General features: G+C 40.4%; 1 protein-coding gene across 2 annotated transcripts in view; it reads right to left on the bottom strand.

Moving 5' to 3' along the window:
- The window catches only part of PSMF1 (proteasome inhibitor subunit 1), a 41,904-nt gene that overhangs the window by 10,436 nt on the left and 10,609 nt on the right, over positions 1 to 20,859 (bottom strand). For both annotated transcript variants that reach the window (XM_069496582.1, XM_069496581.1), the window contains exon 4: positions 15,481 to 15,666. In XM_069496582.1, coding sequence (XP_069352683.1) covers positions 15,481 to 15,666 — 186 coding nt within the window. The remainder of the gene's footprint in view (positions 1 to 15,480; positions 15,667 to 20,859) is intronic.

The following is a 20,859-nucleotide window of genomic DNA, read 5'->3' as shown; positions in this document are numbered from 1 at the left end:
GCCTGCGCCAGAATCAAGTGGAGGGAAGAAAAAGGAAGGGGAAAAAAGCAACTGTGATTTGCCTCATGTTCCTGAGACCACAAGTCCTCTTATTGGAAAGGAAGGTTCTTCTCCCTTAGTTTTAGATGTTTGCAGATTGCCGCAGGCTAAGGTACAAATGAATGGAGAAAAGAAAAAATATAAACAGGAGATTTTCCCCATGCTCTCTGAGCATTAGTAGATCCCTTTCCTATCCCTGTAGTCAGAAGTGCAAGGCTTTCCTGGAACGCTGTCTGTCCATGCCAATGTCTATTTCCTCATTTTGGGCTTCCCTGAATTCAGACTGGAGGACAACAGAGGAGGATAAAGGTGAATTCACTGCCTAATTGGTGGTACTTTTAACTCTACTCTTCTCCAGTCTGCTTTCCCAATCTGAGGACTTTGCAAAGTCCTCACACAGCTACTGCAATGAGTAGGAAAGTCAGGATGGGATGTGCTTTTTCCAGAACAGAATCTTCTTTTTATTTATTTTTTTGTTTCAATAGGCTATTTAAGGACTTTATAGAACCCCCTTAACAAGTGCAGAACACCAATATGGCTGCTTTCAATGCAGCTGCTGGTCTACACCCATGGTTGATTGCTGGGTGTGAACGCTCTTCCTGCACACCATGCGTCTCCAGCTGTGGTTTCATGGAGCACCCAGCAGCAACGACCTGAATATTTTCAGATCCTAACCCCTAATTCCCCACTGTTGTTTGAACCGCTTAGGCCAGTGCTATTCAAACTGTAATGGGCACACAAATCAGTGGGAGAGCTTGCATTTTAGGTTCTAAATCAGAAGATCAAGAGTGGGGCCTAAGATTCTGCATTTTTTCCTAAGCTCCCAGGGGGATCAGATCTACCATTGCTGGCCTGGGGACTACCGATGCCTAGGCTATTTCCCAGTCAGGGTACAAGTTCAGCTGTGGAATTTTGGTGGTCTGAGTTTATTTTATCTTGTTTTGCCAAGTGTGGAAACAGGATTGGGGAAGTGGAGATGCCAGTAACTGTAGAGAAGTGTGTGTGTACATAACCAAGAATAGCACCGGTCACACTGCCCTGACAAAATGGGGCAATAAACCTTTCCTTTTGCCCACTCTGAGGATATCCTATGAACCAGAGACTGGGAAGGGTTGGGAAATAATACTGCATTTAGGCTAAGCAATTGAAGATTTTTTCTTAAAGAAAGAAAAAGAGAAAGTAACAAAAGATATACAAAAACTATACTAAAAAATTATAAAGCATTCAGAAAAGAAAAATGTCATCCATAATCTGACATGATTATTTTTGCTATTCTTTTCTAGTCTTCTTTCACAAATGTGTTTTTATACAATTATATCATAAATATAATTTTGAATTTCCAGTGTTTTTATCCACATAGGTCCTGCATTTATTTCCCAGGTTGTCTTTGTTATTAACATTTTTTTTTTTTTTTTCGAGACAGAGTCTCGCTCTGTTGCCCAGGCTAGAGTGCCGTTGGCATCAGCCTAGCTCACAGCAACCTCAAACTCCTGGGCTCACACGATCCTCCTACCTCAGCCTCCTGAGTGGCTGGGGCTACAGGTACACACCACCATGCTCGGCTAATTTTTTCTATTTTTAGTAGAGACGGGGTCTTGGTCTTACTCAGGCTGGTCTCAAACTCCTGACCTCAAGTGATCCTCCTCCTGCCTTGGCCTCCCAGAGTGCTAGGATTATAGGTGTGAGCCACTGCACCAGGCCATCATAACTCACTGCAACCTCAAACTTCTGGCCTCAAGCAATTGTCCCGCTTTGGCCTTCAAAGTGCTAGGTGTTATTAACATTTTTAATAGCCAACAATATTGACTCAAGTGAAGAAAATTTTTAAAATTTACTTAATCTTCTACTGTAGATTGATAATAGCTTCTGAGTTGTGTGTAACTATAAATAATACTGTATGTAATAACTTTCATGCACATGCTTTTCTTCTATGTTACAAACTGGTAACTTACCCTCTGTCTGTCCCACTACTGTATTATGGGACCAGTGGGAGCAGATAACTTGTTTCTTTAGCTAACAGATGCAAATGAATTGTGCTATGGAGCCTCAATGGATTTAGATGATGAGATATAGTTAAGATGAGTTAATGCAACAATGAGGTAAGACTCTTGGGAGTCTGGAGTTGGAAAGATGTAGTTTACATTTGGGAGGCCAGAGGGCAGAATGTGGTAGGTAGAATTTGGCCCCTTCTCAAGACTCCACAACTCCTAATCCCTGGAACCTAAGAATATGATGAGAAAGGAACCTAAGAACGTGATGAGAAAGCACTCTTGTGATTGTTTTGTTATATGGCCCTGTGGATTTTAAAAAGGGGAGATTATCTAGGTGGGCTAATCTAATAATAGGAGATCTTAAAAGCAGAGAACTCTGGCTGGTGGCAGAGGAGAGCAGAAAAGGAGACTCACACACCACTACTGGCTTTGAAGATGGAGGAGGCCCCATGAGGAGAAATGTGGAGGTCTTCCGGAACTGATGGGGAGGGATGGGACCTATCTTACAACCCTAAGGAACTGAATTCTTCCAGGGACCGAATGAGTCAAGCATATGCATAATATTGACCTAGAGAACTACGAGATAACAAACAGGCGTAAGTTTTAAGCCACTAAGTTTGTGGCAATTTGTTTTGCAGCAATAGAAAATTTATACACATATGCTACAAATAGTTTCCCCAGTCTACTTGCCTTATACTTTGCATTCAGTTAGCTTACAAATGTTATGGGGATGATGCTTTTCTAAGTAATTTAGAAGAAAAAAAATGAGACTAATGCCAGCATTGGTAAGGATAGAGAAACAACACTGAAACATAGTAAGAATGCCAAGGAATACAACTGTTTAGGAGAGCAACTGGGCAGTATGTATCAAAATCTCAGGCTTGGCCGGGCGCGGTGGCTCACGCCTGTAATCCTAGCACTCTGGGAGGCCGAGGCGGGTGGATTGCTCAAGGTCAGGAGTTCGAGACCAGCCTGAGCGAGACCCCGTCTCTACTAAAAATAGTAAGACATTATTTGGACACCTAAAAATCTATATAGAAAAAATTAGCCGGGCATAGTGGCGCATGCCTGTAGTCCCAGCTACTCGGGAGGCTGAGGCAGTAGGATTGCTTAAGCCCAGGAGTTTGAGGTTGCTGTGAGCTAAGCTGACGCCACGGCACTCACTCTAGCCTGGGCAACAAAGTGAGACTCTGTCTCAACAAAAAAAAAAAAAAAAAAAAAAAAAAAAAAAAAAAAATCTCAGGCTTAGTCCTTAATGTACTAATTCTACAGAAATGCATGCTAGGGAAATATTCAGAGATGTGTTCCAAGTTGCATAGAAAGTATGTCCACTGAAGCGTTAGTTATGGTAGCCCAAAATTAGAAATGACTTAGGCTAAAAAAAAACCCTTGCATCATCCTTGATTTTTCTTCCCTTCATTAAGCCAACCCATCAGCAAGTCCTGTCAGGTATACTTCCAAATATACCCCAGATCCACCTACCTAACTACCACTATCTACACCTACCACCATTATTTCTTGCTGGGATGCCTGTGTCAGCCTCTTCCCTGGTCTTCCTATTTTCCTATTTTTACTCTTGTCCCTCTGTAGTCCATCTCTATAAAGGAGCTGGAGGATTTTTTTTTTTTATGTAAACAATATGAGGTCCCTCCCTTGTTAAACCCATCCAGTGGCTTCCTGCTCCTCCTGATCTTGCCCCCACGGCTCTACATGCAGTGGCCTATGCTTACTCCACAGTGTCACCTCCCATCTCTCTGCTCCACTGGTGTACTATGTTCCAGCCACACCAACTCTCTCTTTGTTCTTGGAAAAATCTCAAGCCAAGAGTGTCTCTTTTGAAACAATTATTGATACATGCTTCAAAAGGAGGAAATATTAAGGACTGAATCCTCTCTAATACTCATGAGCTATGTTGCTTTGAACAAGTTAATTAACCTCTCAGTCCCTCAGGTTTCTTTTCTATAAAATGAGGATAACAATAGTATCTACCTCATTTTCTTATTATGAAGATTAAAAGAGATTGTTTTACATATATTTTGTACTTAATGTAACTGCTCAGCACACAGTAATATTCAATAAATATTAACCATGTTAGTGTGTTAGCTGTTAGACTCTAACTGGGACTCTGACAAAAAAAAAAAACAAAACGGTGGCTAAAGGGGTCTCGACCAGATCACTTTTCAAAACATTCTGATGGTTCCCATCACCCTAGGATCAGATCTAGCTCCTTAGAACATAGTGGCCCATACACTGACATGCCAGCATGAATGAATCACAACCCACCTCCCTCGTGGCCCCATTGGTACCCACTGTTCCCTCGGCCAAAAAGTCAATTACCCCCCAAACCATAGAACTTTCCTGGTCCTTTTAAAATTTAGCTCATCAGTCATCATCTCTGTGAAGCCTTTCCTTCTATCTTTCAGATTAATTACCCTTCTCTGTACTTCAGCAGATCTCAGACATACTTCTGTCATTGCTTTGAAAAGACTTCTGATCTGGAATGAAAAGGACAATTGGCCCTAACCGACTGTGAATTCCTTGACGGTTGGGTCCACACCTCATCGTGTATTCCCAGTGCCTAGGGCAGTCCTTCACATACAATGGACACTTAAATAGACTGACTTCAGGATAAGAAAAAGCAAAGGCTTTAAGGTTAAGACTCAAGTTCAAATTCTGGCTTCACCATTTAACAGCTGTGTGACCCAGGGCAAGTCATGAAATCTCCAAGCCCTAGCTTTCTCTTCTGTAAAATACACATAATAGTATCCATTTCACAGGGTTGTTATACAGATTAAATGAGAATGTTTACAAAAGCATAGTGTCTAATACATAATAAAGAGTTCAGTAAGTAGAATTCAGTATTTCATTATTATAACACAACTTCTGCTTCTTATTGGTTGTGATGAAGTTACTTATTGTTACATAAACTTCACTTTTCTTACCTGTAAAATGGGGATAGCCTTTACTGATCTCATGAGGTTGTTGAGGGGATTAAAGAAGAGTACATGGATGAAATGCTTAGCATGTTGTCTGGAAGAGTTGGCACTTAATAACCAGTATCTATATAAATATTATTGAACTAACTTTGCTGTCCATAGAGAAAAACAAAAGGGATCAATATTATTTGGCTCCAAGAAAAAAAGGATGAAGGCAAATTTTAAGAACACAGAATAATAGTTTCGCAAGTAATGAAAATTAAATTATTAAAGTAGTATAGGTAGAACATATTCTTTTCAAAATACAGTGCTGGACCAACTGGAGATCAACATGAAAAAATACAAATCTATCTCACATCACAAATACAAATTCATTTTAAATGGATTGTAGATCTAAATATAAAAGGTAAAATACTGAAGCTTCTAAAAGAAAATATATGAGAATTCTCCATGACTTAGGGGTAGGGTAAAGATTTCTCAAACAAATAAAAAAGCTCCAAACATAAAGGCAGAGCACTGACAAGCTAGATTAAATAAATGTTAAAACAGTTTTAATTAAAAAATACCATTAACAGAGTAAAAAGGCAAGCTACAGAGAGATATTTTTAATACATATAGTTAATGAAAGACTTAAATCTAGAGTATATAAACAATGCCTACAATTCACAAAAAGACAGACCACCCAATAGAAAAATGGATAAGAGATTTGAATCCACTCTTTATAAAAGAGGAAATCCAAATGGAAATCCTAGTGAACTTCAAAAAAAAAAAAAAAAGACTTGTGGCACTAACCTAGTATTCACTGTATCCTGCCTCACCACTCAGGCACCCACACCCAGTTTCACTTAGAATATTCTTGATGAAGGAGTAAAATTGATAAAGTTTTGTAAAATCTCAATCTTTGAGCACGTCTTTTAAATATTTTGCATTAAGTGGGAAATATGCATAATGCACTTCTATTATATTACATATAGAAGTACAATGGCTGTCATGATGAAAAGTACTTGTGCAGTTTAAGGTGCTAGCTAAACTGGCCATTTTTTCAAGAAAAACCATTTTTACTTGAAAGAATGACTGACAGACAAACCAGGGGTTTTCAGACTTGGCTACATAGTAGACATTTTCTTCAAAAGGAAGTGAGCCTGTTACTTCAACGAAAACAATGGATGGTACTTGTTGCCAATGATAAAATGCAATGGTGGAAATTTGTATCCACCATTAGCTTGACAGCTTCCCAGTACTTTTCTGATGAGATCAGTAATATTAATGAATATGATTTTTTTGTATTATATAACCAAATGTGTGAATTTTGAGCAGATCTGCATATCTCAGTGAAATCCATATTTTCCAAGTGACCAAATACACGATCTCCTGATATCATTCATGGGTAAAAGACCCATTCAAAGGGCATGATAGACTAGTGGATTTTAAAGTAACAGATGTACAAAAAGTTCACTGATAGGGATTCAGACTCCACATTGCAACTAACCCTTAAAGAAACTACCACTTGTAAAGTTTTAGTGCAATAGCAAAGAACAATATCCACAATTATTTGAAAAGGCTATTAAGCCACTCTCTTTTCCAACAACCTATCTATGCAAGGCTTCAACAAAAGCAAGATATCCCTTACAGACCGAAAGAGGAGGCAGAGATGAGAATCTGTCTTCTATTAAGGCAGATTTATAAAAATATAAAACAATGTCACTCTTCTCACTAAATTTTTTGTTTTGAAAAGATATTTTCATAAAAGTCTGTTATTTATGTTAACACATAATGGGTTTATTGTTATTTTAAAATGTATATTTAAAAAATTTCATTTGTAATTTCTAATATGGTAACTACTGAGAGATACAACACAAACAAGAGCTCTTTGGGGTCCTCAATAATTTTTGAAAGTGCCGGAGGAACCGGTTCCCGAGACCATAAAGTTTGGGAACCTTCAGCATGAGGAATATAATACAAGGAAGTAAAAGAAAAATAAAGCCTCTAATATATACAGATGTTCATAGCTGTATTATTTACAATGAAAATTAGAAGTGCTTGAAATATCTGCCTGGAGGTTAGGCAAACCATAGCACACTAGTAAAATAAAACATCAGATACTAAAAGAGCTATGTTTAGCATTTAGTAAATGGATCGTGAAATTTTAAAAAGAAAATGTGGAACACAAATTATTTGGAACATTTAAAAATATGTAAAGATACAGACTGATCGAGATTAAAAATGAACTCAGAATGACATAAATAAGAGCTTTATATCTAAAGATTTATTTTTAGTGAAGCTGGTTAACCACAGAAAAAATTGCTTTTTCAAAACAGGGAACAGGATTAGGGGCATACAGTTTCCCATCTGAGGACAGAATGAGCACAGGGAAATGGGTTAGTCCCATAATGACAATACAAAGTTTAGGCTTCGATAAAAAAATCTTTCCCTTACAGATGGGTTGTTTTTAATAATTCTTTCTAGATATCTCAGGAGCAAGAAAGACCTACTGCCCACCCTCCATCCTCTGCCACAATGGAATGTTCTCTCCAGCTATACTGCTTACTTAGAAGCACCCAGTATCACAGCAGACCCAGTATCCTGTGACAAGCTCCGGACACATATCACTGTACTTAGGGAAAACAAGTCTCTTTATGGGCTAGGGCAGACATCCCAACTTCAGTATGCATTTGGAAATTTCCAGGTGTAGGAGAGGCAAAATGGGGGTGCGGAAGGTGACAGGTGATGCCTGTGTCCTGGGGGAAGGGGCAGAGGCAGCTATTTCTGCTCAGCACCAGCCAAGGCTGTGCCACAATGGCTCTCAGTGATGGGGTAATTAACACCCTGCAGCAGCCAGAAGGGACAGCTTCTGGGCTGCTTATTCCCTCCTTCCTGCCCTGTGGTCCCACCCCCAAATTGCACATTTGAGGGAGAAACAAAAAGGTGGAATTGTTGAGTACCTGGTTGTGAAGCAACACAGTGGAGGGGCTATAGTAAAAGAATCGGTGTCATCACAGCCAGCAGAGCTGACAGACAGTGGGGGCCAGTAAGGTAGTAAGCAGGGAGTGGGGGTGGAGGCAGGTGAGGTGACTACTTAGGGAAGATGATAGCTGTCAACTGGCTAAAGTCGACAAAAAGCTTCCTAACCATTCTGCCTCCTCTTCCAATTATCTCGCCTAATTCAGTGTCACAGACCTGGGAGATAGGCCTGCTTGAGAAAGACTGAATTGAGGAGGAAATGGGATGGATTTTTCCCTTTAATCAGTCTGTACCACACTGAATCTGTGCACATTGCTTACTACATGAACGGAAGCCGATGGGTGCAGCGGGGAAAGCGTAAGCTGCTGGGCCAGCCCCACGTAGGGGTAAGCCCCCGTCTTCACTCTCCCAGCTGGATAACCCTGGGGACTTACACTACCTCCCTCATCAACTGTCGCTTCTCCAGCAAGGTAGGGACCCACCGATCTTGCAGCGCTATCTTGAAGATGAGCAACCATCAGTGAAAGCACTTGGTTCATCAGTCAATGCATGAGGGACAGCCAAGAAATGGAAGTTGCTTCTATCCTTGACATACAGTGACCATGCTGATGACACAGGAAACAATGTTCACAAAGGGCTGGGCCACAGCCTAAAGTCAATCTCCCAACATTCCCTCTGGGTTGACACTCTAATAGCTAAGTGGCTTCATTGTATCAAATCCTTTTTTGGAGGGCAGATGCTAGGTATTTAAAAAAATAAAACAAGGTTGTCTTTTGGGGGACCCTCTGCTCATTACATCTTTGTCTTGTTCTCATCTTTGCCAGCTACCTCAATGGTATCCTCTATCTATCCATTTATTTATTTAAGATGGGGTATCATTCTGTTGCCCAGGCTGCAGTGCAGTGGCACCATCATAGGTCATTGTAGCCTTGAACTCCTGGGTTCAAGCGATCCTCCTGCCTCAGCCCTCCAAGTAGCTGGGACTATAGGTATGTGCCACCACACTTGGCTACTTTTACTATATTCTAAGCAATGAGCTCAACATGTGCTATTCATCTTCACAGTCAATCCTGCAAAACCTGAGACAGGCATAATTATTCCCAATGTGCAGATCAGGAAACCGAGGCTCTGAGAGGCTAACTATGCTCAATGAGAGACAGGTAAAGCTGCAAGCTCAGGGTTTGAACCCAGCTGATCAACCTCCAAAGCCTGCACTCGTAGCTGCCATGAAGTACCCTCTCCTTGACATGGGGGCTGGGGTGCAGTGGCAGAAAGAAGGGGGCCAAGCCTAACCTGCTAAGAGTGGTATGGAAGAGTGACAAGGCTCAGTCTCCTGCCTTACCCTCTCAACCCACCAGGCTCTTCAGCCAAATGTACTGCTGACCTCGTAAAAATACTTCAGTGATTTCCAACCGTCCATGAGGAGATTCATGTACTTCACATCAGGGGCCTTCCAAAATCTGGTCCAATCCTCTACAGCTGTTAATATCCTAGGATTCCAGACACAAAGTCTTTCTCTAGCCAAACTTCAGAGACAGTCTCATGCTTTTAGACCTTGATGCCTCTGTTCTACTGTTCCTTCAGCCTGGAACAACCTTCCCTCTAAAAGAAATCTGTTATGTAATAATTCAGACACGTGCAAAGAAAGAGCTTAACCAATAGGTCTCTTCTCCATGAAGACACAGCTCAGGCAGCACCTCCTCCAAGAGGCCTCTCCCAGGCTACCCCTGCAGGAGCTCTGTGCTAACCTCCGAAACGGCAGTCATCTCTCTATTTAACTCACCTGTCTCCCATAGCAAAGTAGAGACCCAGCCCCAGGAACCCCTGAACCCAGACAAAAACAAACATTTGCTGAATAGAGAACCCACAGACACAGGTCCAGGCAACAGGGCTACAAAGAGGTGAAAAAGTGAGCAAAGAAAATATGTACTTTGAAAAATGCCAATAAGCTCGGGATTAGATCAAAATGACTGAGTGGGTATCAAAGATGGGGTGAACTCCAAGGACAGAGAACCGGGGGTTTTTGCCAACCAAAACAACCTGAAGGGCAGGTTAGGGCAAGACTTGCTGTGCCTGCAGCAGGCCAGTGCTTGACTGGTACCATGCCCAGCCTCCCTCCCCACCTTCTGGGCCTAGCACAATATCCGCACCTTCCCCAAAGCCTTCCTTAGCCCAAAGACTCAGAGCTTTCACTCAGTAAGGGTTTCCTAAACTGAGGCCCACACCATTTACTTGGTAATTCTTCACCTTGATAAGGAGTATTGTAACCTCTCCCTTACCTCTAAGTGGGGAAGCCTGCCCTGGGCTGAGCAACTCACTTATCCACCCCCACCCCGCTCTAGCTACACTGCCTGTCCTTCCAGGGTGCTGCACAGGACAAGACTTCAGGCTGGGATGCCCTTTCTGTCCTATTCTCTGCCTATCTCCTCTTTATTTTCAGGAGCCTGCTTAGTGGTCGGTCCTCTCCTTGGGGAAGCCTTCCCTGAATACCAGGTGTGGTTCAGGCTCCTTTTTCTATGTGCTTTCCCAAGTACATCGTTCAGCCCTGATGAGACGAGATGAGATGAGATGAGATGGGAGAGCAGGGCCCCAGAGCAGGCCCTGGGTGTTTCACCGGCCTTTGTGAAACACCCAGGGCCAGATCCAGTGCCCCTCACACAGTGACCTCAATAAATGCCATGGACTTAAGAACCTAAGTGGCTTCTCGGCATCTAAATTTTTAAAATCCTTTTATTTTTAAATAATTAAAGATTCACAGGAAGTTGGAAAAATAGTACAGAGAGGTTCCAGGTATTCTTAGCTCAGTTTCCCCTAATAGTTATACCACCACCAAGATCTCTTTCATGTTACTGCTCTTTATCATCACACCCACAGCCCTGCCCCATCTGTAACCCCTGGCAACCACTAATCTGTTTAGCACCTCTATAATTGTGTCATTTTGAGAATGTGATATAAGTAGAATCGCACAATATGTGACCTTTTGGTTTGGCTTTTTTCACTCAGCACAATGATCTTAATTATCCAAATTGCAACAGTTCATTCCTTTACACTGGTGAGTAGTATTCCATAATAAGGATGTATCACAGTTTGGTTAACCATTCACCACCAGCTCAGGGACATCTGGGTTTTTTCCAGTTTTGGGCTATTGCAAATAAAACTGCTATGAACATTTGTGTACAGATTTTTAATGTGGGTATCATTTTCATTTATGAGATAAATTCCCAGGAGTGTGACTCCTGGATCTAATTATTAAGCACATGTTTAGTTTTTTAAGAAACTGCAAAATGATTTTCCAGAGTAGCTATAACACTTTACACTCCCACCAGCAGTGTATTACATAAGAGATCCAGTTTCTCTGCACCTTCTCCAGGATTTAGTATCATCACTATTTTTTATTTTAGCTATTGTTAATATGTGTGGAGTAACTCACTGTGGTTTACTTTCCATTTCCCTAACACTTAGCAATGCTGAGCATCTTTTCATGTGCTTAGCTGCCATCTGTATAACCTTTTCAGTGTACTATCTCTATATCCTTTGTCCATTTTCTGATTGGATTTTTTTAAGCTGTTGAGCTTTGAAAGATCTTTATTTAGATATGAATCCTTTATTGGATATGTGGCTTTCAAACATTTTCTCCCAATCAGTAGGTTACTGATGAATGAAGCTTTGTAGCAAGCTTTGAAATTGGGAACTGTGAATCTTCCTACTTTGTTTCCCCCCACCCCCCAAGATTGTTTTAGCCATTCTAGTTCCCTTGTATTTCTATATGAATTTTAGGATCACCTTGCCAATTCCTGGGAAAAAAATCCCTGCTGGGATTTTCATTGGGATTACATTGAATATGCAAATCAAGTTAGGGAGTATTGCTAATATTAATAAATACAGGATCTCTTTCCATTATTTAGATCTTCCTTAATTTTTTTCAACGTTTTATAATTTTCAGCGTATAGATCTTGTATTTATTTTGTTAAATTTAGTCCTAAGTATATTATTTTGAGGTTGTTATAAATGGGATCATTTCATTAATTTCATTTTCAGATTGTTCACTGCTAAAGTATAGAAATACAATTGATATTTTTTCTTTTTTTTTCCACATAGAATATTTGGAATTCAATTGATTTTTGTTTATTGATCCTGTATTCTGCCACATTGCTGAACTTGTTTATTACTTCTAAGTTTTTTAGAGGATTTCTCAGGATTTTCTATATACAAGATCTCATATCAGGTACAAATACAGATACTTTTACTTCTTACTTTCTAATCTGGTACCTTTTATTTCTTTTTCTTGAGTGACTGTACTGGCTGGAATCTCAAGTACAATACCATATAAAAGTGGCACAAGCAAACATGCTTGTCTTGTTCTTGATCTTAAGGGGAAAGTATTCCATCTTTCTCCATTAAGGAGGATGTTAGCTGTGGGCTTTTTCTGGTATTCTTTATTGGGTTGAGAAACTTCCCTTCTGTTGCTGAATGCTTTTATCATGAAAGAATGTTCGATTTTGTCAAATGCTATTTCTCTGTCTATTGAGATGAACATGTGGTTTTTGTCCTTTGTCCTATTAATATCGTATATTACACTGATTTATTTTCAGATGTTAAATCAACCATTCCTGAATAAATTTCACTAGGTCATGGTGTATATAGAATCCTTTTTATATGTTGCTGGACTTGGTTTGCTAGTATTTTGTTGAGAGTTTTTAGATCTGTATTCATATGGGATACTGGTTTGTAGTTTTCTTATGATGTCTTTGGTTTTGATATCAGGGTAGTACTGGCCTCACAGAAGTTGGGAAGTATTGCCTCTTCTTCTATTTTTTGGAAGACTTTGTGAAGAACTGGTATTAATAAAAAAAAAACTCATTATTAAGAACATTTTTTAACACACCAAAAAATAGTAACAATATTATCACGAATTCCTGTGTATCCTCCCACCCAACTTCAATCATTATCAATAGCCTGCCATTTTTATTTCACTTACACCACCCTCTCCCAACACCTTACTCTTCTGTGGGGCTGAATTATTTTAAAGCAAGTCCTAGACATAGCATTTCACCTTTAAATACTTCACCATATTTCTCTAACAGATAAAGACTTCTGTTTCTTTTAACATAATGAGAATTTATTTATTTCACCTAACAAAATTAGCAGTAATTCCTAATGTTATATAGTACCTGATCCATGCTCAAATTTCCTCAAATGTTTAAAAAATGATTTTTAGAATTGGTTTGTTTAAATCAAGATCTAAACAAGGTCCAACATTGTATTTAGTTGATATGGCTCTTTTAATAACAGCCTCCTTTTCCCTTTTCTCCCCATGCTATTCATTTATTTGATGAAAAATCAAGGTCAATTTATCCTGTAAAAACTTTCCATATTCCAATTTTGGCTGTTATAACCTCACATGTCTGTTTAGCTCATTCTTCTATCCTTCAAACTTTTAAACTGGGAGTTAGATCTAAATTGAGGTTGCTGTGAACCTACTATTATATAATATTGTACAATGTCTGGCTGTCCCGCTTTTAGTGTTAACATTGATCAACCGGTTTAAGTGCTATCAGCCTGATGCATCTGTTATGAAGGCCCCTATCAACCTTTACCTAGTGGTTTTAGCACCCATTGATAATTTGTGATAGGTAAATCATTTCAGCAGAAGTTGCAACATGGCAACTTTCTAATTCTTTCAGTTCTTTCAAGGCTAGGATTTCTACCTTTGCAATTCTGGACTCCAGGTCTATGATTCCCAATTAAGGCACAGACTCTACATGCCATTGTGGAAGCCCTGAGGGCGTTTTGCTTATCACAGTAGCTGGAGGACCCTCCTGGCATTTATAGGCTGAGAGCAGAGATGCTGAAGACAGTAGAGTTCTGCATGATGAACAATGACCCGCATCCCACACAACTTTTGGATGTCTTGTTAGACACTTAGAAATGTGTAAAGCCTACATAAATTACTTGAGTATAAGTTCATTTTGTATATGAACACAAAGTATTTTTTCTACTGTTTTGACATAAGCACATTTTTCCAGGAATGTAACTATGGTGTAAATGAATAAACACCGTCCAACCACTATTTTGCTTGCAATTCTCCTAAGAGCCATTTACCATTTCAGAACAGTCATGTTAATAACAGCAACATAGTTTTGTGGTATTTGAGTTGTTGATATAATACATCTGTATAAGCCAGCATCTGTTACTGTGGAATTCATGATAATTCCACATACAGATGTACACATCAATGTTTTCCAGTATACTCATGCTCAGGTACCTACACATTGAAATACACATTATCGTCTTATTGATTACTTTTTCTTCATTTATATTATAGTTATGACTTTATACTGATTTGTTTTGAAATGTACATTAGGTAAGTTAATAGATTGTGAATTCTACTTCAATATAGTAGAAGAACAAATATTCAAAGAATATTTGTTTTGAAATGGGCAGTGGGTCTAAGAGAGCTGAGAATTACTATTTACTTCAGGTCTAGAAATCTTCTTCAGTTTGACTGCTGTCCAGGGCTTAATCTTCAATCTTGCCACCACACGCTGCTTAGATCATAGTGCTGGGAGTGAGGACACCTGAACCCCAGCCCTGGCCCTGCCACTTTATTAGTGGCTGGTGACCTTATGCAGGTCATCTTACCTCTGTTCCCTTCTGTAAAATAAGGTTAGATCAGACAAGCTGTTCCCAACCTTTTCAGCCACTTTTTATTTTTCTCTATTCTCTCCACAGGACTCAATATTTTTGAAGATTTTGCCAAAGGGATTTGCCAACTATTACTTGTAAAATTTAAATTGATTTCCCATTTTTAACTAACCAAAGGTATGTAATTGCAAACCAGAATAAAATAACAATGGTAGTTTACATTTATTAAGTGTTTAGTGTGCGCTCTGCAGCCAACCCTCCCTGCTAACCCCACTATTACTATCACAATGTGGGCTCCAAACTGGGAAGTGCTGTCTCAGCTAGAGACTGAGGTCCCTGGTCCTTGTTTCCTCTCTCAGAACAGAAGTCTCCAGTCCCAACGCCACACAGCCTAATTTGCAAAGACCTTGGACGTCACTTGCTTATACCCCATGCTATTTTGGAAAACTTCTAAAGTTGTTAGAGAGGTTGGGAACTACCATGAAATAAAATGAAATGGGTAAGACATTAAGGCATCCCCTCTGACAAAGTATAATACTTCTGCATCTCTGCATTTTCTCAAAAAGCTTGGCCTGGGGCCTGAACAAAGAGCTCTGGAATGAACTAACTGTGAATCACCCGGGCAGCAACCCTGGATTACTGCATGTAAGTCCCATAGGTACGGACTCTTGGGCAGACTCGGGGACTTTGGGTGGCCTTAAGATGCTGTAGTTAGGGGGCCCAGTAGCAGTGTCAAGAACTCAATGCTTCATTTATATCTTCATTTTCTACCTCCACCATGCACTAAGACTTTGACAATTTTGTCGAAAACACATGAGGACCAGGGAGGGATCAGTGGCAGGATGGGGATGGCTGGCAGGAACCCCTCTGCAGAAGCATGGGCTGCCCACTGCGGGATCTGTACTCACCAGGGAGGCTGCCGGCTGCTGTGTGGGTGGTGTGGAGGAATCCGGAGTGGGTCCACCTCACTGGCAGTAGCAGGGGGGAACTCTCGGCGGGGATGGCTTACATTAGCCCTCTCCCACTGCTCATGGATAGGTGTGATGATTCCAGAAACAATACGAGACCGAAGCTCCTCACTGTTCTTGTAGGTCCTGTGGGAAGTAGAAGAGGAGTCAACTGTTTGCAGTTGGCTGGCAACCCCGCAAACAGTACTCTGGCGGCAGCCCTGAGAGCTCTTGGTGTTGCGCTTGGCCTTTCTGCCAGGGTGGGAGCAGGCCGTCCGGCGGACCTGGGTGAGGGGGGCAACAGCCCCGCGCTGTCTCCGAGATTTGGGCCTACGCTTCTTAGGCATCTGAGTTGCCCCTCCTCGTTTACCACCCCATTAGAAAGAGGTAAGGGTGGAGGGGCACAGGGCTCGGACTGGCTACTCTTCTGCCCTACCCCACCCAAGCCCTCCCTCAGCTTCATTGTGTGTTCATCACATGTCATGGGAAGGGTCAGGGAAGGCAAAGTCTCCATGGGGAGGATGAACCAGGTTCCAGGGACAGGTAGTCAGGGCTCTGGGGATTCAAGGTCCACTTCTGTCACTAACCCAGGGGTCCTCAGAAGGCTGCCGCTAACATCAATGCCATCCTGCCTGGACCTCTTCTCTCTGCCTGTGAGAGACAAGCAAGGGGAGCTACAGCTGAGGTGTTGAGGCAGGCTGAGGTAACAGAGAGTGGGCAGGACTCTAGGGTCCCTAAAAAACTGGTGTTTTAAATTAAGCCACATTCTGGTCCATTAACCAAACCTCACAAATTTAAAAGAACTGAAATCATACAGAATATGTTCTCTGACCATATGGAATCATACTAGAAATCAAAACAGAAAGTCTCTAAATATGTGGAAATTAAGCAACATACTTCTAGATAATTCATGGATCAAAGAGGAAGTACTAAAGAATATAACATTAAAATATGTAGGATATAACTAAAACATCGTTGAGAGGAACCTTTATAGCACTAAATGCTTACATTAGAAAAGAGGAAGGAACTCAAATCAATAATCAAAATTCTGATCTCAAGAACCCAAAAAAGGCCGGGCGCGGTGGCTCACGCCTGTAATCCTCGCACTCTGGGAGGCCGAGGCGGGTGGATTGCTCGAGGTCAGGAGTTTGAGACCAGCCTGAGCAAGAGTGAGACCCCGTTTCTACTAAAAATAGAAAGAAATTATCTGGCCAACTAAAATATATATAGAAAAAATTAGCTGGGCATGGTGGCGCATGCCTGTAGTCCCAGCTACTCGGGAGGCTGAGGCAGGAGGATTGCTTGGGCCCAGGAGTTTGAGGTTGCTGTGAGCTAGGCTGACGCCACAGCACTCACTCTAGCCAGGGCAACAAAGCAAGACTCTGTCAAAAAAAAAAAAAAAAAAAAAAAGAACCCAAAAAAAGAAGAGCAAATTAAACTCAAAGCAAATAAAAGTAACGAAGTAATAACGATAAGAACAGAAATCAATAAGACAGAAAACATGAAAAGAATAGAGAACATTAATGAAACAAAAACCTCATTCTTAAAAAACAACAAAAAAAAAAAAAGAAAAGAAAATCGACAAACTTCAACCAAGACTGACAAACACAAAAAGAGAGAAGACATAAATCACCAATATCAACAAACAGGAGATATTAAAACAGATCTGTAGCCACTGACAGGATAATAGGAGAATACTAAGAACAACTTAATTCAGCAACTCAGAATAAACTAATTCTTCAAAACCATGAACTACAACAACTCAGCCAAAATGAAACAGATAATCTGAACAGTTCTATTAAAAGAAGTGACTTACACTAAAGCATCCCAAAAAGGAAATCTCCAGGCTCAGATGATTTCAGTGGAGAATTCTATACAACTTTTAAAGAAGAACTAATACCAATTTTACAGTCACTTCTAGAAAATATAAGAGGAAGGAACACTCAATAATTGATTTCATGAGGCCAGTATTACTCTAGTATCAAAACCAGACAAAGATAGTACACAAAAAAGAACACTATGTACTTAAATGGAAAAATCCTCAACAAAATACCAGCAATTTGAATAAAAAAATGTATAAAGAGAATTATACACTATGACCAAGTAGGATTTATTCTAGGTATGCAAGGCTGGTTCAACAGTCACAAACCAATCAATGCAATGTACCATATTAATGAGCTAAAGAAAAAAATTATATGATCATATCAATTGATACAGAAAAAAGCATTTGACAAAATCCAACATGATAAATCCATTCATGATAAAAACTCTCAACAAACTAAGAATACAGGGGAACTTCCTCAACTTGATAAAGAACATTTATAAAAAATGTACAGCACAATATGTTTAATGGTGAAAGACAGAATACTTTGCCCCTAAGACTGGGAACACAAGGATGTTCTTTCTCATTACTCTTATTTAACATAATATTGGAAACTATAGCTACTGCAATAAGGCAAGAAAAAGAAAAGGTATACAGATTAGAAAGTAAGAAATAAAACTGCCTATTTGCAGATGACATGGCAGTCTACCTTGAAATTCCCTAGGAATGTATCAAAAAACTCCTAGAACACTTTGAATTCAGCAAGATGATGGAATACAAGATCAAAACACAAAAATCAACTGCATTTCTATATCCTAACAACATTTGAAAACCAAAACTAGGAAGAGGATATCATTTATAATTACCCCCTTTCCTGCTTAAAAAAAATAACAAAACATATACAGGATCCTGGCCGGGCGCAGACTCTGGGAGGCTGAGGTGGGAGGATCGCTCGAGGTCAGGAGTTCGAGACTGGCCTGAGCAAGAGTGAGACCCTGTCTCTACTAAAAATAGAAAGAAATTAGCTGGATAACTAAAAAAAATATATAGAAAAAATTAGCCGGGCATGGTGGCACATGCCTGTAGTCCCAGCTACTCGGGAGGCTGAGGCAGTAGGATTGCTTGAGCCCAGGAGTTTGAGGTTGCTGTGAGCTAGGCTGACGCCACGGCACTCACTATAGCCCGGGCAACAGAGCGAGACTCTGTCTCAAAAAAAAAAAAAGAAAAACATATACAGGATCCATATGCTGCAAATTACAAAATGATGACAGAAATCAAGTAAGACCTACATAAATGGAGAGACATATCATGTTCATAGCAAAAATGTCTGTTCTCCCCAAATTGATTTATAGGTTTAATGCAACTCCTATCAAATCCCTACAAGGTTTTTCATAGACACAGACAAGCTTATTCTAAAGTTAATATGGAAAGGCACAGCCCCTAGAATAGCTAAACCAATACTGACAAAGAAAAAAATGGGAGAAATCATTCTACTCAATATTAAGGCCTACCCTATAGCTATAATAACCAATACTGGCAGATTAATATTAGCAGAAGAACAGACATAAAATCAATGGCAAAGAATAGAGAATACAGAGATAGATCCATAGAAATACAGACAATTGATTTCAAACAACGTTGTGAAAGTAATTCAATGAAGAAATAACAAATAGTGTTGGAGCTATTGGGCTTCCATAGGTAAAAACAAGAACCTTGGCCTAAATCTTACACAGATCATGTTCCTACTTAGAATACAGAGCTTTAGGGACTCTGCTGATTGCCTGACCAAGCTGGGTGGACGATTTACCTTTCAATCAGATGAGCTGTGTGATCAGAGGAAGGCCTCTGATCTCCCTAAGTAGGTGTAAAACTCAGGCCTGATTCAAAGACCACCAAGTCCTGAAGGAGTAGTTCTCACACAATTTCTAAGCCTTGGTAGAACAATTCCCATGTTGGTAGTGGCAAAAGACAGCCCATCATCTTGTCTGACACAGAAAGAGCATACGAGGAGTATAAACAACAGGTTCATACTCCTTAGCAAATCAGAGTTTGCTCACCGAGGGGCACAAATTCCTAGAAGAGCTGAGACACCACAATGACCTAACAAGGAGGGCTGGAGAGAGGAAGGGGGTTCAGTGCTGCTGGCTGGAAAGCATGGGAGCAAGAGAGGGCCTCGCAGATCCATACCCCAGCTCTCACAGCCTCAGTTTCCATGGAGATGATTCCCGGTGGTCAGGTTTTTTTCCTTTGTATATTTGCAAGAGCTGGACTCAGCACTAAGCACTCTGTCTGCTGACATCTCATTTTATTCTCAGAAAACACTCTGACATAGTACTATTGTGTACCTCATTTCACAGTAATCAAAAAAGAAAACAAAACATACACCCTCCCCCTCACACACAAAGCCCCAAAACAAATGTAGACACAATCACAATTCTCTCTCAGTATTGCTGAGGGGACTAAATGCTCCAATGAGGATGAATGGACAATACAGTTCCTGGGTTCTTCCACAGGTTTTGCCAATTTCTCTCCCAGTGGAATTCCAGAATGAAGTCCGGAGAGAGACCACACTCCAAATGTCCTTCCCTTACCCCCTTAAGGGGGCTGGAGATATCGTGTGACACCCAGAGGAGCAGCTCTCTGCCACGACTAGGCCTGGCCTCACTTCTCTCCTTCATTCTTTTGTTTAGTATGTGCAAAACAGACCCAAGCCTTGCCCTCAAGGAGATCATGGCAAATGGGGAAGACCTACTTGAAGAAGTTAATCATGAAATACCCATTTATTAAACGCTTAAAAAGGACGTTTTGAAGTATCAAACATGGGGGCCAGAGGAGGCTTATCTGAGGAACTGACATTTAAATTGGGAACCAAGGGATGCACAAAAGATGGTTGTGTGAGGTTGGAGAGAGTGCTCTAGGCAGAAGGAAGAGGTCTGAAGAGGGTTGGAGGACAATGACACCATGGCTGAGGCACAGGGACTGACGGGAAGTGGTGAAGGACAAGGTTGAAGGGGTGGGATGAAGCTTTAAGGCCTCATCAAGGACTTTTTTTCTTTATCCTAACAGCAATGAACACTCACTGAAGGTTTTTTTTTAATTGTGGTAAAATATACATAAAATGTATCATTTTAACCATTTTTAAATGTACAGATCAGTAGTATTAAGTGCATTCACCCTTTTGTACAATCACTACTGCCAGCCATCTCTGTTAAGTCTTTTCATCTTGCAAAACAAACTCTGCACCCATTAAACGATAACTCCTCATTCTCCCCCTTCCAGCCCCTGGCAACCACCATCTACTTTCTGTCTTTATGAATGTAACCACTCTAGGGACCTCATATAAATGGAATCATATAGTATTTTCCCTTTTGTGACTGGCTTATTTACTTAGTATAATGTCCTCGAGGTTCTTCCATGTTGTAGCATGTGACAGGATTTCCTTCCTTTTTAAAGCTGAAAAATATTCTATTGTATGTATATACCACGTTGTGTTTATCCGTTCATCTGTCAATGGACAC

This window comes from Eulemur rufifrons, chromosome 20, assembly GCF_041146395.1.
Source record: "Eulemur rufifrons isolate Redbay chromosome 20, OSU_ERuf_1, whole genome shotgun sequence".
Lineage (NCBI taxonomy): Eukaryota > Metazoa > Chordata > Mammalia > Primates > Lemuridae > Eulemur > Eulemur rufifrons.
The sequence above is the reverse complement of the archived record's forward strand: the minus strand, read 5'-3'. Positions and strand labels throughout refer to the sequence as shown.